Source organism: Molothrus aeneus, chromosome 5, assembly GCF_037042795.1.
Source record: "Molothrus aeneus isolate 106 chromosome 5, BPBGC_Maene_1.0, whole genome shotgun sequence".
NCBI lineage: Eukaryota > Metazoa > Chordata > Aves > Passeriformes > Icteridae > Molothrus > Molothrus aeneus.
This window is the reverse complement of record NC_089650.1, coordinates 18,788,028-18,803,008: the sequence shown is the minus strand read 5'-3', so window position 1 is coordinate 18,803,008 and position 14,981 is coordinate 18,788,028. Positions and strand designations below refer to the sequence as shown.

General features: G+C 51.6%; 1 protein-coding gene across 2 annotated transcripts in view; it reads left to right on the top strand.

The window, feature by feature from the left end:
- The window catches only part of CACNG2 (calcium voltage-gated channel auxiliary subunit gamma 2), a 51,871-nt gene extending 51,091 nt beyond the window's left edge, over window positions 1-780 (top strand). For both annotated transcript variants that reach the window (XM_066550339.1, XM_066550340.1), the window contains one exon: window positions 186-780. In XM_066550339.1, coding sequence (XP_066406436.1) covers window positions 186-721 — 536 coding nt within the window. In that variant the 3' untranslated portion in view covers window positions 722-780. The remainder of the gene's footprint in view (window positions 1-185) is intronic.
- The last annotated feature ends 14,201 nt before the right edge of the window (window positions 781-14,981 follow it).

The window sequence follows — 14,981 nt, the reverse complement described above, 5'->3', positions numbered from 1 at the left end:
AGTTTCTCTAACATCTGACATCTCTCAGGGACCAGGAGTGTGATCCAGGGATGTGGCAGGCACATGAGGAGGGTTTGCCAAGGCAAACTGCCCATCCAGGAGGGGATTCAACCCCTCAGCCCCACCACTGCCATGTGTGACCTTCTTGACATCTCCTTCTCTCTCCCCCTCCGGATGGCTTGCAGGTCTGAGTAATATAATTGGCATCATCGTATACATATCAGCCAACGCTGGAGACCCCTCCAAGAGTGACTCCAAGAAGAACAGCTACTCCTACGGCTGGTCCTTCTACTTCGGGGCCCTGTCCTTCATTATAGCCGAGATGGTGGGAGTGCTGGCTGTCCACATGTTCATAGACCGGCACAAACAGCTGCGTGCCAACGCTCGTGCCACGGACTACCTCCAGTCCTCCGCCATCACCCGCATCCCCAGCTACCGGTACCGCTATCAGAGACGCAGTCGCTCCAGCTCCCGCTCCACCGAGCCTTCACACTCCAGGGATGCCTCTCCCGTCGGGATCAAAGGGTTCAACACCCTGCCATCAACAGAGATCTCGATGTACACCCTGACCAGGGACCCGCTGAAGGCAAGCACCACCCCCACCGCCACCTACAACTCCGACAGGGATAACAGTTTCCTCCAGGTTCACAACTGTATCCAGAAAGAGAACAAGGACTCTATCCACACCAACACAGCCAACCGCCGGACCACCCCGGTATGAAGCCGTCGCCAGGAGCTGAAAATGGGGCAGGAACGGGCAGGAGGAGACAGGGGTGGGCTGCAGGGTGGGGAGGGCGGAAGGGGGCAGGGGGCAGCAGGGGGGTGGGGAAGGAGGAGGTGGAAGCGCCCCTTGGTGGAGTGGGGACCTTCCCAATGCAAAAAAAAAAAAAAAATCCACAAAAAAAACCAACAAAAGCTAACAAAAAACTGACAAAAAAAAAAAAACAAACAACAACAACGAAGGAACAAGCAGATAAGCAGACAAACAAGTGAGTGAACAAAAAATCAAACAAACGAAAAGGAAACATGAGGAAAGAGACAACAGTGAAAAAAATTCTTTAAAAAAAAAGCAAAAGAAAAAAGAAAAAAAAGAAAATCCTTAAAACTGAGAGAAAGAGATTTAAAAAATAGAAATAAATTTAAAAGAAAATGCATGATTTCCCATGTACCATTATTTTAACATTTAATAAAAACAGATTAAAAAAATAAAAGGGAACCAAGAAATAACAAATGACAATAAATCAAGTGGGAGGAAGAGGAGGAGGAGGCAGCTTTTTTAATTTTGGGAGGTTTTATTCTTTTATTTTATGGTTTGTTCCCCACTTACCTTTAACCCAGCACTGGCTTCTTGGGGAACAGGGAATGGGGGTTCGGCTGCCAGTGACTTCGGTGTCCTTGGGCCAGTTATGCAGGATCCTGGGTGCCGGAGTTAGCCATGACCCACTCTGTTCCCCTGAGACCCACGGGGATCCACTCCATTCCCCTGGGATCCGTGGGGATCTGCTCATCCTCCACAGATCCATAGGGGTTTTAAGTGACCCCAGAGAGTGCAGGAGCTGATGCTAAGTCACCCTCCACAGTGTCCCCAGGGGGGTCCCCACTTCCCCAGCCCTGGGGACCCTGGAGTTAACGGTGACAGTGCAAAAAACAAGCAGACACAGTAAATAAAGACACACACACACAGACAAAAAAAGAAAAAAGGACAAAAGAGGTTTCTTAAAAAAATAAAGTGGCAATTTTTTAATAAAACAACAGCTATAAATAAATGTAAATATAATAAGTGGATTTACTTGCAAGAACAACAGATAGTATTTTTTTCTTTTAATTTTTGTTTTCTTCAGCTTTAAACTGTGAACAAAAAGAAAAGAGGCAGCAGGGAGCTGTGTGGGAGGCACAGGTAGAGGGTGGGGAGGGCTGGCGGAGGGCAGCTGGGGCTCCCATCCTTTCAGGGTGATGATGCTGTGGGGGGGACACACATGGGATGCTGTGGGAGGGACAGCACTCGCGCACACGTGTGCCCACGCTCACACACTCTTGCCCTGGTGGGCGCACGCTCTCCTGTGAATGCTCCAGAGGCTCCCCAGGGTGGCCATGCACCCCTCAAATCTGCCCAGATCCCCCTTGGGCCTCATCAGCGGGGCTGCAGCCATGCAGGGGCACGGTGAGGCCGCCCAGCCGCCCCTGAAAGCGCTCCCGTCCTGGCCTGGGCACAGTGAGCACACCCCGAGCCAAAGCCGGCCACAGGCTGCCCGGCCTCGATCCGTGCCCCTGCCAGTGCCTACGGCAGAGGCCCCGAGCCGTGCCGGAGAGGTGCCAAGCCAGCGGGTGTCCCCACGCCCGCCGCGCTGCGCCCTCCTCCTCCTCCTGGGGGTCCCCGACCGCCGTGGTGCCCTCCGCAGCAGCAGGGCAAGGCCAGCTGGGCCCCCCAGCCTCCCCGGCCCCTGGCCTGGCTGCCGCCCCCTCCCTCCCTGGCGCCCCTCGGGGAGGGGAAGGGGGCACAGGGGTGCCAGCTTTCCTTTCCATGCAGCTCCCTCCGCGGGAGCCGCTGCCGATGGAGGCGGGAGGGGAGGTGGCACAGGGGTGATGGGGTGCCCCTGTGACACCCACAGACAGCGGCCAGCCCGGGGCGAGGACAGGAGGACGGGAGCCCTTTGGGGCTGCCCCCGAGAGCAGAAGCGCTCGGGGCAGGCACAAAGCCGAGAGTTTGCAGGATGGGGCCGCTGAGCCCTTCGGCAGCTCAGACCCACTTTTCGACTTTTTGTCCGTCCCCATTCCTGCTGCTCCAGTTTTAGGAGCTGCGCAGTCCCCGCTCCAGGTCCCAGCGGGGGTTCTGCTGTAAAGCAGCCAGATCCTCCCCGCACCCCCGACCCGCTGCTACTCCACCCCCCCTTCCCCGCTCCGGGGTAGGGCGGGGAGCAGCAGAGGGACGGGGTCACCCCCAGAAACGGCATCACGGGGCAAGAGGCGGATGCGAGCGCCTCGGCTGGCTGTTCAGACCCCACCCCACTAATGACATCCCCTCCCGTGGCCCCCCAGCCCTTTCAGAACGATTCACAGGGGATATTCACCCCCTCGAATGCCTCCCGAGGAATAAGTCAAAGCCAGTTCCCCAGATTCCAGCGTAGAGGGAAGATGGCGTTGGGGTTTCCATCCCCACCCAACACTGCTCGGAGCTGGGGAGCATTCACAGGGCTGAGCGCGCCCCGGGGCCAGGAGGGAAGGGAAGAGTGCGGGAGGGCGCCGGGAGAGCGTGGGCAGGAGGCAAGGGCTGGAAGGGAAGAATTTTCCCCAGGGTGTTGCTCATGTCCAGCTCAAACCAGTACAAGAAACCAACCTCCATTTCCTTTATTTCGTGGGTTTTTTTCAGACTGTTAAAAAGAAAAAAATTTTAAAAAGAGAAAATGACAAAAAAAAAAATCCTGGTACATGAAATAAAGATTTTTTTTTTATAACTTGGTCCTCGTTTATGTGGATTTACTGGGGGGGATTTGTAGTGCCTGAAGAGTACCTCAAAACCCAGCAAGAGAATGTACTGCTGTGGACAATTTCATCCTCATTGGAAATTCAGAGGATGGGCTTGCTTCAAGATAGTCTTCGAGATACAGGAATGGATAAGGCAAGAGAAGAGTGTTTTGCCAAAACTTTTTATTCTAAGTAAGTGTGGGTAAACTTGAGTCATACATGGGCTTTCTCTGCTGCCCTCCAAAACACCTGCTCCAGCCTCTCTTTAGCTTCCAGCATCTCCCCTCCTGTTCCATTCTTCCTGGTGTGGAGATACCACAAAGGCTGATGCTCCAATTCCTACTGCAAACAGTGGTTTCATGGCAAGCCGAGAATTGCCAGCAAGGTCAGAATTCATACACACTGGAGGGCTCAAAAAGGAAAAAGAAAGTGACTCCAGCATTGTTTTGGGGTTTTGTTCAGCCACTCACGGCAATTTCCTCAGTAGCTGGGTTGGCAGTGGGTGCCTGGTAGAAAAGCTCAGGTAGGAGCTTGGAGAGGGGGAATAACTTACAGCTGGAGATGCAGACCGAGAAACAGGTAAGGTGGCAGCAGAGCAGGGAGGCGAGATCCCCACAAAGGGGACTAGGCACATCCCCTCACCTCCCACTCACCATTGGCAGCAAGGGTGTCACCAATGAGCTTCCCTTCACCCTGCACTGGGCTCTCACTTCCCATGAGACCCTCCGTGGCTTTCTGAAGCAGACCAGAATCCCCATCAGACTCTGTGACTGCTAGCTCGGAGGGATGACATGGAAGGACAGCCATCTGAGTGACAAAGCTTCTCTGTGTGTGACCCACAGCACACAAGTGAGCTGAATGAGCAGGTCAGAGCAGGGCAGTTAATTTGGCAGCAGCAAGGAAGGCACAGCTGGCTCCAGGAGTCCCAGCAGGTGCTGCTGGGTCGCACTGTGATCACAGCACTGCAGTTCTCCCTGCAGCCCAATGCACCTCACACATGCTGATACCTGTGCTCAGCATCTCTACCCCCTGGGCAGCACCAGTGGGTCCCCACTCTGGCCCTCACTGCACAAGCTCCTCCAGCTCATCCCCCTCCTTTGGGCCCCTGGTAGCACCTAACACCCACCCCAGCATTCCAGCTGGCAGGACGCTCCACTGCCAAGGTATCGGGGGCACCCGCCGACCCATTTCTGCTCCTCCTCCAGGGACCCTTCCCAGCAGCGTCCTCACCAAGAAGGAGGGCACAGGGAGGGGAGAGGCAGCAAAGCAGGCCAGTAGCCTGTCTGGGGGACACCAGGGAGCTCCTGGCCCTGCCACATGCACATCTAGGAGGCACCTGTCTTCCCACCCCATCTAGTGCACAGACCCCAAAACTTTCTCACCTCCTCCTCATCTCCTTGCCTGGTTCTGAAGCCTCCCCCCATGCTGAGTGCTCCTGCTCGGGCATGGGTGGGATAAGCTGAAGGAACCTCCCTGCATATCCTCCATCCACCCAATGATGTTTCCAATCCTGGTCTGCTTCAGAGCTTGAGGCAAGAGTGTGCTCCCTTATCCTCCTCAGTGCCAGTGAGGCACTGGGGAGATGTGGCTACACTTCCCACACAATATCCTGCCTGGAGTGAAGGGGGTGCACAGCTCGCCCCCTCCACACAACTCCATGAGGGGTGCATTTCCTCATAGGGTGCAGAGGCTTCTCCCCTTCTCTGGGATGAGGCAGCGAAGCAGCTCCGGCCTGAAATTACGTGTGGGGAATTCTCTTCAGACTGCGCCAGCCTCCATGCCATAGTAATTAGTACTAATATTCAGCACTTATACAGCACTTTTCATGTTCAAAGCACTTTGCAAACATTAACTAATTAATGTCATATTAAGTGATGTCTTAGAGGGGCAGCATCGAAAGCAAACGACTTGTGCGTGGGCAGAAGCTCTCATTCCCCATCTCTCCCCAGGCACGTTAACACTTAGGTAGGTGAGAGACCCTAATATGTTTTCCTGCTCCCCTCCTAGTTCTCAGTGCTCCCCATTCCACGTGATTGCCTCTCCCACTGCTGACTGTGTGCTCTGACAGGCCCTGAGTATGCCAGGGGTGAGCAGGGCACCAGGGTCCTCTCCTCCACAGCACTGAGCCACTGAGGCCTCGTGACTGAGAGGTCAGTTAAAATATTTGGGTTGGAAAAGTTCCTGCCCCAGTCCCAAGCCCCAGCAGTGGGGAAGGAGAGACAGCAGGCCCCTTGCAACACAGCCAGAGTGGAGATGGAGCAGGCAGAGTCTGGTCCGATGCCTTCAGCCAGGTCCCTGTCATGCCCCGGCCTCGTGACCTCTTTGGGGCCAATGGTCTTTCCCTGCTTTCAGGTGCCAGAGGAATGCATTGTCTGGCTCTGCACGGGGATGATTTTGGACAGTGCCCCTCCAAACCTGAGGACACACTCTCAAATGCTGGCCAGGGATGGGTAGAAGGCAGGCAGGGCATCTGCCAGAGAGAGTGCTGCCCTACTGAGACAGAGCAATTTGCAAGGATGGCTCTGGCAAAGGATCTGAACTCCAGAGGGCCTGCAATGCCCAAGGGATGCTGGCCTGCACTGGCAGCAGTGACAGGTCTTCTATCCCATGAAGGCACAGCATAGCTGGAGAGGAGGCTCCCTTTGGGGGATGGTGTGGGGCAAGGGAGCACTTGCTGCTGAGTAATGCCCAAGCCCTCACATGTGTGGGTCTGCTGTCAACGTGTGCTTGCTGCTCCTCAGCTGCCTCTCTCATATGGACCACAGCCAGAGCTGGCTGCGTTTTGCTTCAGTGGGAGGCGCTCTGAGAGCTCCTCATGTGGGGAAACCCAGATACTTGGCTATTAAATTAACATCGGGCATTTAACTGCATCATTCAAATGGTTTAAACACCCAGGAGTGGTAATTAGTAATTATGGTTTGGTGAGGGAGGATATTAAGTCCCAGGTATGGAGCCCAGTATTTTTCTCTGCAGATAATTTTTAGTGCCAGATGACTACAGAGAGAGGCCAAGCGTCAGACACGCAAGCCTGCTGTCTTGCTTGTGTGTGAGGACTGCCACAGGGGAAGGAGACAGCCACACAGCTCGCCTTTCAAAAGCCAAGCACCGAGGCCAAGGACACAGAAAGGTTTGAGAAGCAGAGCTGATGGAGGAGGAGGGTCTGTGAAGAGGTACAGTCAACATAACTAAAGCTGCTAGGTGAGCAAGGATGGCAAAGGACAGGCTATCTGAATGGCCTGGAAGTATTCCCAAAGGTAGAGGTGGGTCCAGACATCTTGGCATCTCCTTCCCAGGGGCCTTCCAGCTGCTGGGGCCTTCTCCCCTCCTCTCCCCAGGCTCTTCTGGACACCTTCTGGAGAGACAGAAAGAAGAGGCAACAGTTTTGGTAGGGAATAGTGGCAGATGGAGGATAAAATTTGAGTAGGACCTATGCAGATTAAGCAGATGTGAATTAAATGCCACCAGCCTGAGTTTTACCTCCAAGAATGGGGAACAAGTCACCCTCACACTAAGCTGAGGCATGGAGCTGGACCACACATGGGCTGCTGTGCAGTGTGCAGCTCCTCACCCAGGCAGGGCATTTACAGAACTTCTGATCAAACCAAGCATACTTGTACCACAGTTTGCCAGCTCCACAGAGCTCCAGAGTAGCTGTGCAACCAAGATGCCCCACGGAGATGAGAAACTCCCCTCCAGCCCGAGAGAGGGAACAGGGTCCTGCCACCCAGACATGGCCATAAAAAGACCTTTAGCTGGGGATCTGTGCCCACAAGGGTAGGGAGGACATCTGTGATGTCCCAGTGTCCATGGTGACTATGCCTTACTCAAGCCATCCACCACTGGCCCATAGAGGGGTGCTGAGAACCTGCCAGACATGGGAGCCACACTGAGGACCCTGACAGAGGATCCAGGACACCCCAGTGGGCCATGCTGTTTCCCACAACTGCAGCAGCAAAAATTGGGTGACTACCTCCATCTTCCTGGCTGCAAAACCCAGCTTTGACCTGGCTCTGGCAGAGCCAACACAGACGTGAACCATTCTGGCAGAGCGTTGTCACTTGTGCCAATTTTACACCGTGGAGAGGAGTAACGTGCGAATGACGCCAAACCCCGCTGACCTCGTTTAGCTTGCCCTTTATTGAAACCTCCGGGCCTTGTACCCTGGGCTCGGAGCGACGAGGGTGCCACGGCTGATGGACACCACGAGGGCCGGGCCCCGGCAGGCTCGGCATCCTCTGCAGCGGTCAGCTGCTGACATTGCGGAGCGCCCGCAGTGGAGGAGCCGGCTGGCCGACACCCGCGGCTTCAGCAAAGGGGTCAAGATGCACGGCTGTGGGCTGAGTCCCAGAAACAGATCCACAAGGGCAAAGTACCGGGCTTGGGAAAGGGTTTTCTCTGCTGCTGCTCCTCCTGCTGCTCCTGATCCCCTCGGGGATGGAAAAAACAAGGGACTTTGCTCTCTAGGGACCTGTCAATCAGAATCTGCCAGCACGGTTTAATTTGCTGCATTTATGCCTGCCAGGGGCCCCGGCCGGGCTGCCTGTTCCTGAGCAGGCAGTGCCATCCCGTGGGACGAGCTCGACACAGCAGCGGAGCCTCACAGCCGCACTGTGCGGGAGCTGGAGCAGCCCCACAGCTTCCAGGGAAGATGCAGCGCTGGGACCCTTGCCCGGTGTCCCCCTAGGGCACAGGGGTGGCCAGCAGACTTTTCCACTCTTCCAGGGCTCCTCACTACCTGCTTTCCCTCATTCTCCCTCTCCTGACAGCATCTCAGAAGGGGACACAGGGACATAATTTACACGGGGGTTCAGCTTAGACCCACCCGTAATGGGCTCCAGCCAGCACAGGGGGACGTATTATTTTAGGAAGGGAGGGCAGACAGCAAAGCTCTTAGTGTGAGCTTGGTGTGGCCATGAGGTAGGAGGCAGCATGGCCCAGGAAGCTGCTTATCATCAGCAAGTCCCCCTGCTTCTCCTACTCTAAAATCTGCAGCTCTGACTGGTGCCTGGCCAGGGATCATCTAGGAATGTTTAATAGGGTAATATTTCATACATGCAGAGAAAAGAATAATTCCACAAAGCATTTCCAAGGCCAGGGAGCCCCATGGCTGCCCCATGTCTCCTTCTGCCCTTGCTACTCTCCCTCGAGTATCTGGTGCTGCTTGTGGATCCTTTGGGGAAAAAGGGGTGAAGGGAAGGTTCCTTCCCAGCCCAAACCCCTTCCCATCCCCTACAGCAGGGGCCAAGTGCAAAGCCTGGGCCTGACCTTGGGAGTCAGCTGTGACCTTGGGAAGTGCCTGATCCAGAGGAACAGGCTGCAGACAGGAAAAAGGAGAGAAAGAAAGACCTTGGACTGCTGCAGTGGGAGCTTTCTGGAGCAAGGCTGAGAGTGTGCATCCGTCCCAGCTGCCTCGGGGTACCTGCCGCCCGATGGGGGACATACGCAGCACAGCTTTGCCAGAAGGGACAAAAGCACCCGGCTGACTCCTCCAAAGACAGAAGAGAGCAGATGGCGCTGAAATCTGCTCAAGAGGAGAGGAAGGAATGGCCCCGAGGCTCCGTACTCCCTGTACCCTCCGCACTCCCTGTACCCCGAGAGGCACATTTGTCCGCAGCCAAGCGTGTCGGCCAGCCCTGTCTCTGACTTACCAAGGAGCAGAGAAGGGAATGGCTACCATGGACTTGCTGGGCTGCTGCTTATCCCTTGTTGCCTTTCTCTTTTTCGGAACCTTCCTGACAGTCCCTAGGAAGGGAATAGTTTGTTACACATAGGTAGCATCAGCTTTTGGCTCCTTACTGCCTTGAAAGTAGGTCTTGTGCAAATAGGGTTCAACTGTGTTTCCTAGCAGAAATTGCTTGCACTCTTTTTCTGCCTCCCAATATTCTGCTTAGACCTCTTTTCCTGGCTGGCATAAACATTAAGCCTTCCAGAGAAGAGACCAGCCAGGCAAGAGTACTTGCACAGCATGTTTAGCCCCAGAAGATTCTGATTTTTCATGGAAGTTACTCTAACACTGATGATGTTGAAGGAAATAACCATGAGTGCTTATGTGCTGGGCAAGGGCCCTTGTGAAGAAAACCCATGTTGCCCATAGCTCTGCTCACATTGAGATCCTTCTGAGGGCAGTGCAGCATACGACTCAGGCACTGGATAATGGCAGGGCACAGAGCAGGGCTCCAGCAGGTGAAAAGCAAACTGCTAACTCAGTGTTGAGAAGGCATTGTGTGCCTTCCACCTCCCAGGGCCACATCCTCCTCCCTGCTGTAGATCTGGCTGCATCTATGCAGCATTTCCCAGCAGCAGCCTCTGTTGACAGGGTTCCCCATCACCATAGCTTGTATCTCCTTCAGTCAGGCAGGGAATCTTGTCCCTCCCTGCACAGCATGGAGGTGACAAGTTCCCACTGCAGAAGCTCACTGGTGTCGCCTAGAAAACAGCCACAGAGCAGGGATTTGCAGCTGAGCCTGTGGACTCTCAAGCTCATACCCCAGCCACTGCACCAGTCTTCCTCTCCTGATGCAGGCTTGGAGCCAGCAGGGACGCTGCTGGCGCCAGCTGCTCTAATTGAGCTTTGTAGAATAAACTTGTGGAATTAGCCTGTTGGCTGCTAGGATAAAATCCAACACTGAATGCAGATCAAAGGAGACAATCTTGCTGACAGTTTGAGGGAAGGCAGCGGGCCCTGGGCTCCTTCTGCAGCTCTGGAAAGGGCAGCGCTCAGCAGCCAAGGGTGAGGATGCAGCATGACACACACACTGTCTCTTCGGCAATTCATGTGGTCCAGACCCTCGAGGTCAAAGCTACAGAAACCTTGGGAGAGGTCTGACACTGGTGGCAAAAATAGTCAAAAAAAAGCAAGAGACAGCACTAATTCACAGAAAGACAATTTTTGGATACACCAAATTTTGTGGTTTTTCCTGGTTGCATGGAGGGAGCAGACAGCTCTGAGCCCAGCCTACAGAAGCAGTGGGGTTTAAGAAGGGGAAGTCTGTCCTTGCTCAGTTTCTGTCTGTCTGTGAGGACAAGACAATCCAGCCCAGCAGCCAGGGAGAGCTCAGCACAGCAGGAGGAGGAAGAGGGGGAAAGCCTCACAGTGAAAGCACTATCTGCTACCAAGAACAATAAACTCAGCACATTCCTTGTGTGGACCTTACCAGACAGCCAGGGCTGGTCTGAACACACACAGCAAATCTGCCAGGTGCCACCTGCTCCCAGCCCCACCAGATTGCACAGGCAGCAAATTAAAAATCAGATTCACTGCACATACACAGTAATGCTGTTTCATGGCCATTTTTCCAGGATTCCTGAAAATCCAATCAAGAATTTTCCTGGAAATCCAACCAGAATTTTCTTGACAAAGCTGGTGAGCAACCACCAGATGAGAGGACAGGTTTATAGTTCAGCAACCAGGACAACAGTGAGAGGAATGAAGGTCTTGGAAAGGAGGCCAAGCATTGCAGCAAATCACCTGGCCTGAGAGAACAGCAGGCTGAGGAGGCAGATAAAAGTGCCATGGAAAAGATGGGATGCAAAGGGGAGGGCCAGGGAAGGAAGGAGGGCTTCGCAGCCTGTGAACATCAATCCAGGGCATGAGCCAGTTCATACATGGCCAAAATTGATTACAACAAAAGCCCTGGAGCCAGGAGTAAGCTTTGCTGCTTTAAAGATGATGACAATGACTGCAGAAGAGGAATCTGACCTGAGGAGGTGTGTGTGAACATCAGGGTTCCCTGCAGTGGGAAGGTGTTAAGGCTGAAGACTATTTCCCTTGGTTTCTGGGTTTGTCAAGAAGCACGGGGCAGTGGAGACTAAGCATATGGCACAGGCATACAGTGTATTTGGTCTTTAGTGAGGAACAGGAACCCAACTGTCTATTTTTGATGCATTTCTTATAAGAATGAGAAAAAGAACTACTGGAAAATGGTGCTTTAATGTGAACATTAGTCTTCCAATCCTCTTTAATTGGAAGTACCATCATACAAGCTGGAAAGCAACCCGTCTTAAGGCTTTCCAAAGCTTTTTCAAGGCAGAGGTGATCTATTTTCTAGGAAAGGCCCCTAACGGGTTGGGTGCTTGGACATGCTCTCCTTCACTTAAACCTGGCAAGCCCCTGGTAACACAGCCTGAGCTGTGTATTATCCTCTCAGCAGGAGGAGACTGCTCTACGCAGAGCCAGCTCATGGGGTGACAGCTCTCCAGCAAGCCCCAAACTGCAGAGATGGATGGCAGAGAAGGTTTTGGACTGGAACATCTACGGTGCTGGAATGAGCCCCTGTTTTATGGGCCTGCAAACACCAGCACAGAGCCCAAAGCCAGAGAAGTGGGAGACAAGAACAGAGAAACAGATGGGAGCAATTTATCTGGCTGTTCTCATGAGCATCTTCCAGGGAAGAGTGATTAGCCTTATTAACTGATTAAATGATTAATTAACTGATGAACTGAAATTATGGATCAAGGATCAAATGATTGCAAGGTAAGTGTATTTGGAGTACTTTTCCAGGAAGCGATGTATTTCACGTGCCTTTCATGAAAACCAGAGGCCAGGAGGGGAACTGTTTGCAGCAGCAGCAGCAGAGTGTGGGGTCAGCAGGACAGGAGCAGAGGCACAAGGAGCTGCAGGGCCCCAGCAGGACACGGGAGGTACAGTGCCTGGTGTGAAGTGGGAAGCGGGACAGACCTACTCCCTCTCCTGGGAAATGTGACCTGAGATAGGCTGAGAAAGTTGGTTCTGTTCAACCTGGTGAAAAGAAGGTCTCATGGAGATCTCATAGCAACCTTCCAGTATCTGAAGAGGGACTACCAGGAAGCCAGAGAGGGGCTCTTCATCAGGAGCCGTACTGATAGAACAAGGACTAATGGCTACAAATTGAAAGAGGGAAATTTAGGCTGGATATTAGAAAGAAATTTTTTACTGTGAGGGTGAGAAGACACTGGTTGCTCAGGGAAGTTGTGGATGCCTCAACCCTGGCAGTGTTCAAGGCCAGGCTGGATAAGGCCTTGGGCAATCTGGTCTAGTGGGAGGTGTCCCTGCCCATGGCAAGGGTGGTTGGGACTAGAGGATCTTTAAGGTTCCTTCCAACCCTTAACACTTTATGATTCTAAATGTGGCAGAAAATCTCCCCTGCTTAAGACTGGATTCTTTTTTTTATAGAACTCTTCTTCTTCTTGCTAAGAAAATGGGAGGTTGGATTCATGCCCAGGGGAGCATTTATTCCAGTGGCACCAGCCACTCCCTATGCATGCCATCTCCTCCAACCCACACCTATATCCAACTGTGTCACCAGAAAAGGAAATTTGAAGGGCTGAGACCAAGCTGCACAGGATCTGCCATCTCTGGTAGACAGCAGCAGCACTACATTTTCTGCATGCACCTCATGCAGGCCTGGGAATGAAGAGGAAATGGAGGAAAGCACAGGATTTTGTTTTATCAGTCTAGTTCTCTTCATTCCTTCATTCCTAAGTCTATTTCTCTCTTTGGAACTTCTTCTTCTTTTCCTCACCATCTCCTAAGCTGAGTCTCTCTGAGCCCACAAAGCCAGCTTGGGGGGACAAGGGACAGGCACTGTGGAGCTGGCATCCCACTGAGCCTCTGCAAGTGACAAGGGAGGCAGTTCCAGCTCTAATGATGTTTGTCTCCAAAAAGGCTGTTTAGGTGAGACAGTTACAAATTGTATTTTATAAACTGTATTTCTATAAGTGGATTTTTTTTTATTTTGCTAGCGGGAAGAGGCACTTTAATAATCCCACTTGTGATTAATGGCAGGGTGTCTTGTCAAAGCAAAGACCGCTGCAGCTTCGGTTCTTTCTCGAGGAGCAATCACAAGTGGAAAATAAAGAAGAAAATGCACAACCTCTCTGCCTGGAAAATATTGATCTAGACTCTTCCTAGGTAAAAGATACTCAGTAAAATTCTCTAAAGAGTTTTTTAGCCTGTGAGCTGAAGAGATTTGTAAACCAGATCCTGCTCTTTTAGGGGTAGAGAAAATTTCAATCACTCTGGCATGAGAACATTTGGGATTTAATGATTTATTGTCCTCATTCCCTGAGAAGAAATACTAACCCAATTACAGAGACAGGGACCCAAGGCACTGCTGTATTAAATCACTGGCTCATGGTCTCCTGGAGAGGCTGTAGGGCTGAATCCAACTTCCAGCCCTAGGTCTGCCTCCAGCAGGTCCACGGAAGCCATCAGGGACAATGGGAAAGCTCAAATATCACACTGTGAACATAGCAAGGACAACTGCAATTCCCATTCACCATCTTCACCCATCTTTAACTCTCAAAGTCAAGTGGTTTCTGTAACACCCTCTAAAAACAAAATGTTGGTTGAATGATCATACAACTACAGCCTGAAAAGTACCTGATTTTCCACAGCATCATTGCAGAGTTTGGAATAAATTTTTATTTTAAGAAGTTGTATGTGTGAGAAAATGAAGAAGCACATCATTAAGTCATGTTTCCTGTCCTAGCATGTGATTTTATTGACATATTTCTTGTCCAGAGTCCTGTACATCTGTTCCCTATTAAAGTCATCTCTTAACCTCTATCTCCATTTTTATCTGGGAAAACAGGAATTTACCAACCGGACCTCAAAGTAACTCCATCATATGTATGTACAGAAAACTTAACCAGATGGGAACTGCACATTAATAGTTGAAATCTGTATTTGACTAAGCTGAGGATCAATATTTTTCCGATACATGATTTGTAAATTAAGTTGAACTCAAGTTTTCTAAAGGAAAAAAAAAAAAACAAAAAGGCAAGTCATTGACACCAAAACGATTCCCAACAGGCATTTGCCATAGGGCTGAATACCTCTGCCAAGAGAAGTTCCACAGTCCCAGAAGTGTAGCCACCATTAGCACTGGAGATGTTTCTGACCCCACCATTGTCTGGGCTGCTGTGCTCTGCTGAGCCTTCACCACACACAGAAAGCCAAGTTTTCCTCCTCTTTATGACATCTGGGTACAAAGTGAATGGCTTTTGTCACACGTTACCCCCAGCTTTTACACAGCTTTTTTGGTTTTAAAAACCAAACTCAAGCATTTTAATCACTGGGGCAAATTTACACTATCCTTAACAATACTCTCCTTCACTCCTGCATATTTTTTATCTATTAAGTGGCAATTAAGCAGGAATGAAATTTTGGTAAATGACAGTATTGTCCCAAAATTGTTTTTTTCACCCAGCCTGCAAGAGGCCAATCCACACACATAATCCAGATATTTATTTACAGTTCTGCATAGAAAGAGGTGCTAGCTGGCAAATCCACAAAGCCAGCACAACAACTACCAAAACTTCTCATTCTTTATATATTTTGGCAAACGAAGGCAGTAATGACCCTTGGCTATAAGTTACCTAATTCTCTTTTTAATTAGTATTCTGTCTTCTATTGGTTAATGGGCCCCTCCCTGCTCATGCTAATTAGTCTGCATGCTCCGTGTCTCTCTCCTTTTGAGCTGGTGGTTTCCTGGGTCAGTGGCCATGATCTCCCCCTGCCAGAATTACCTTTTACTCTG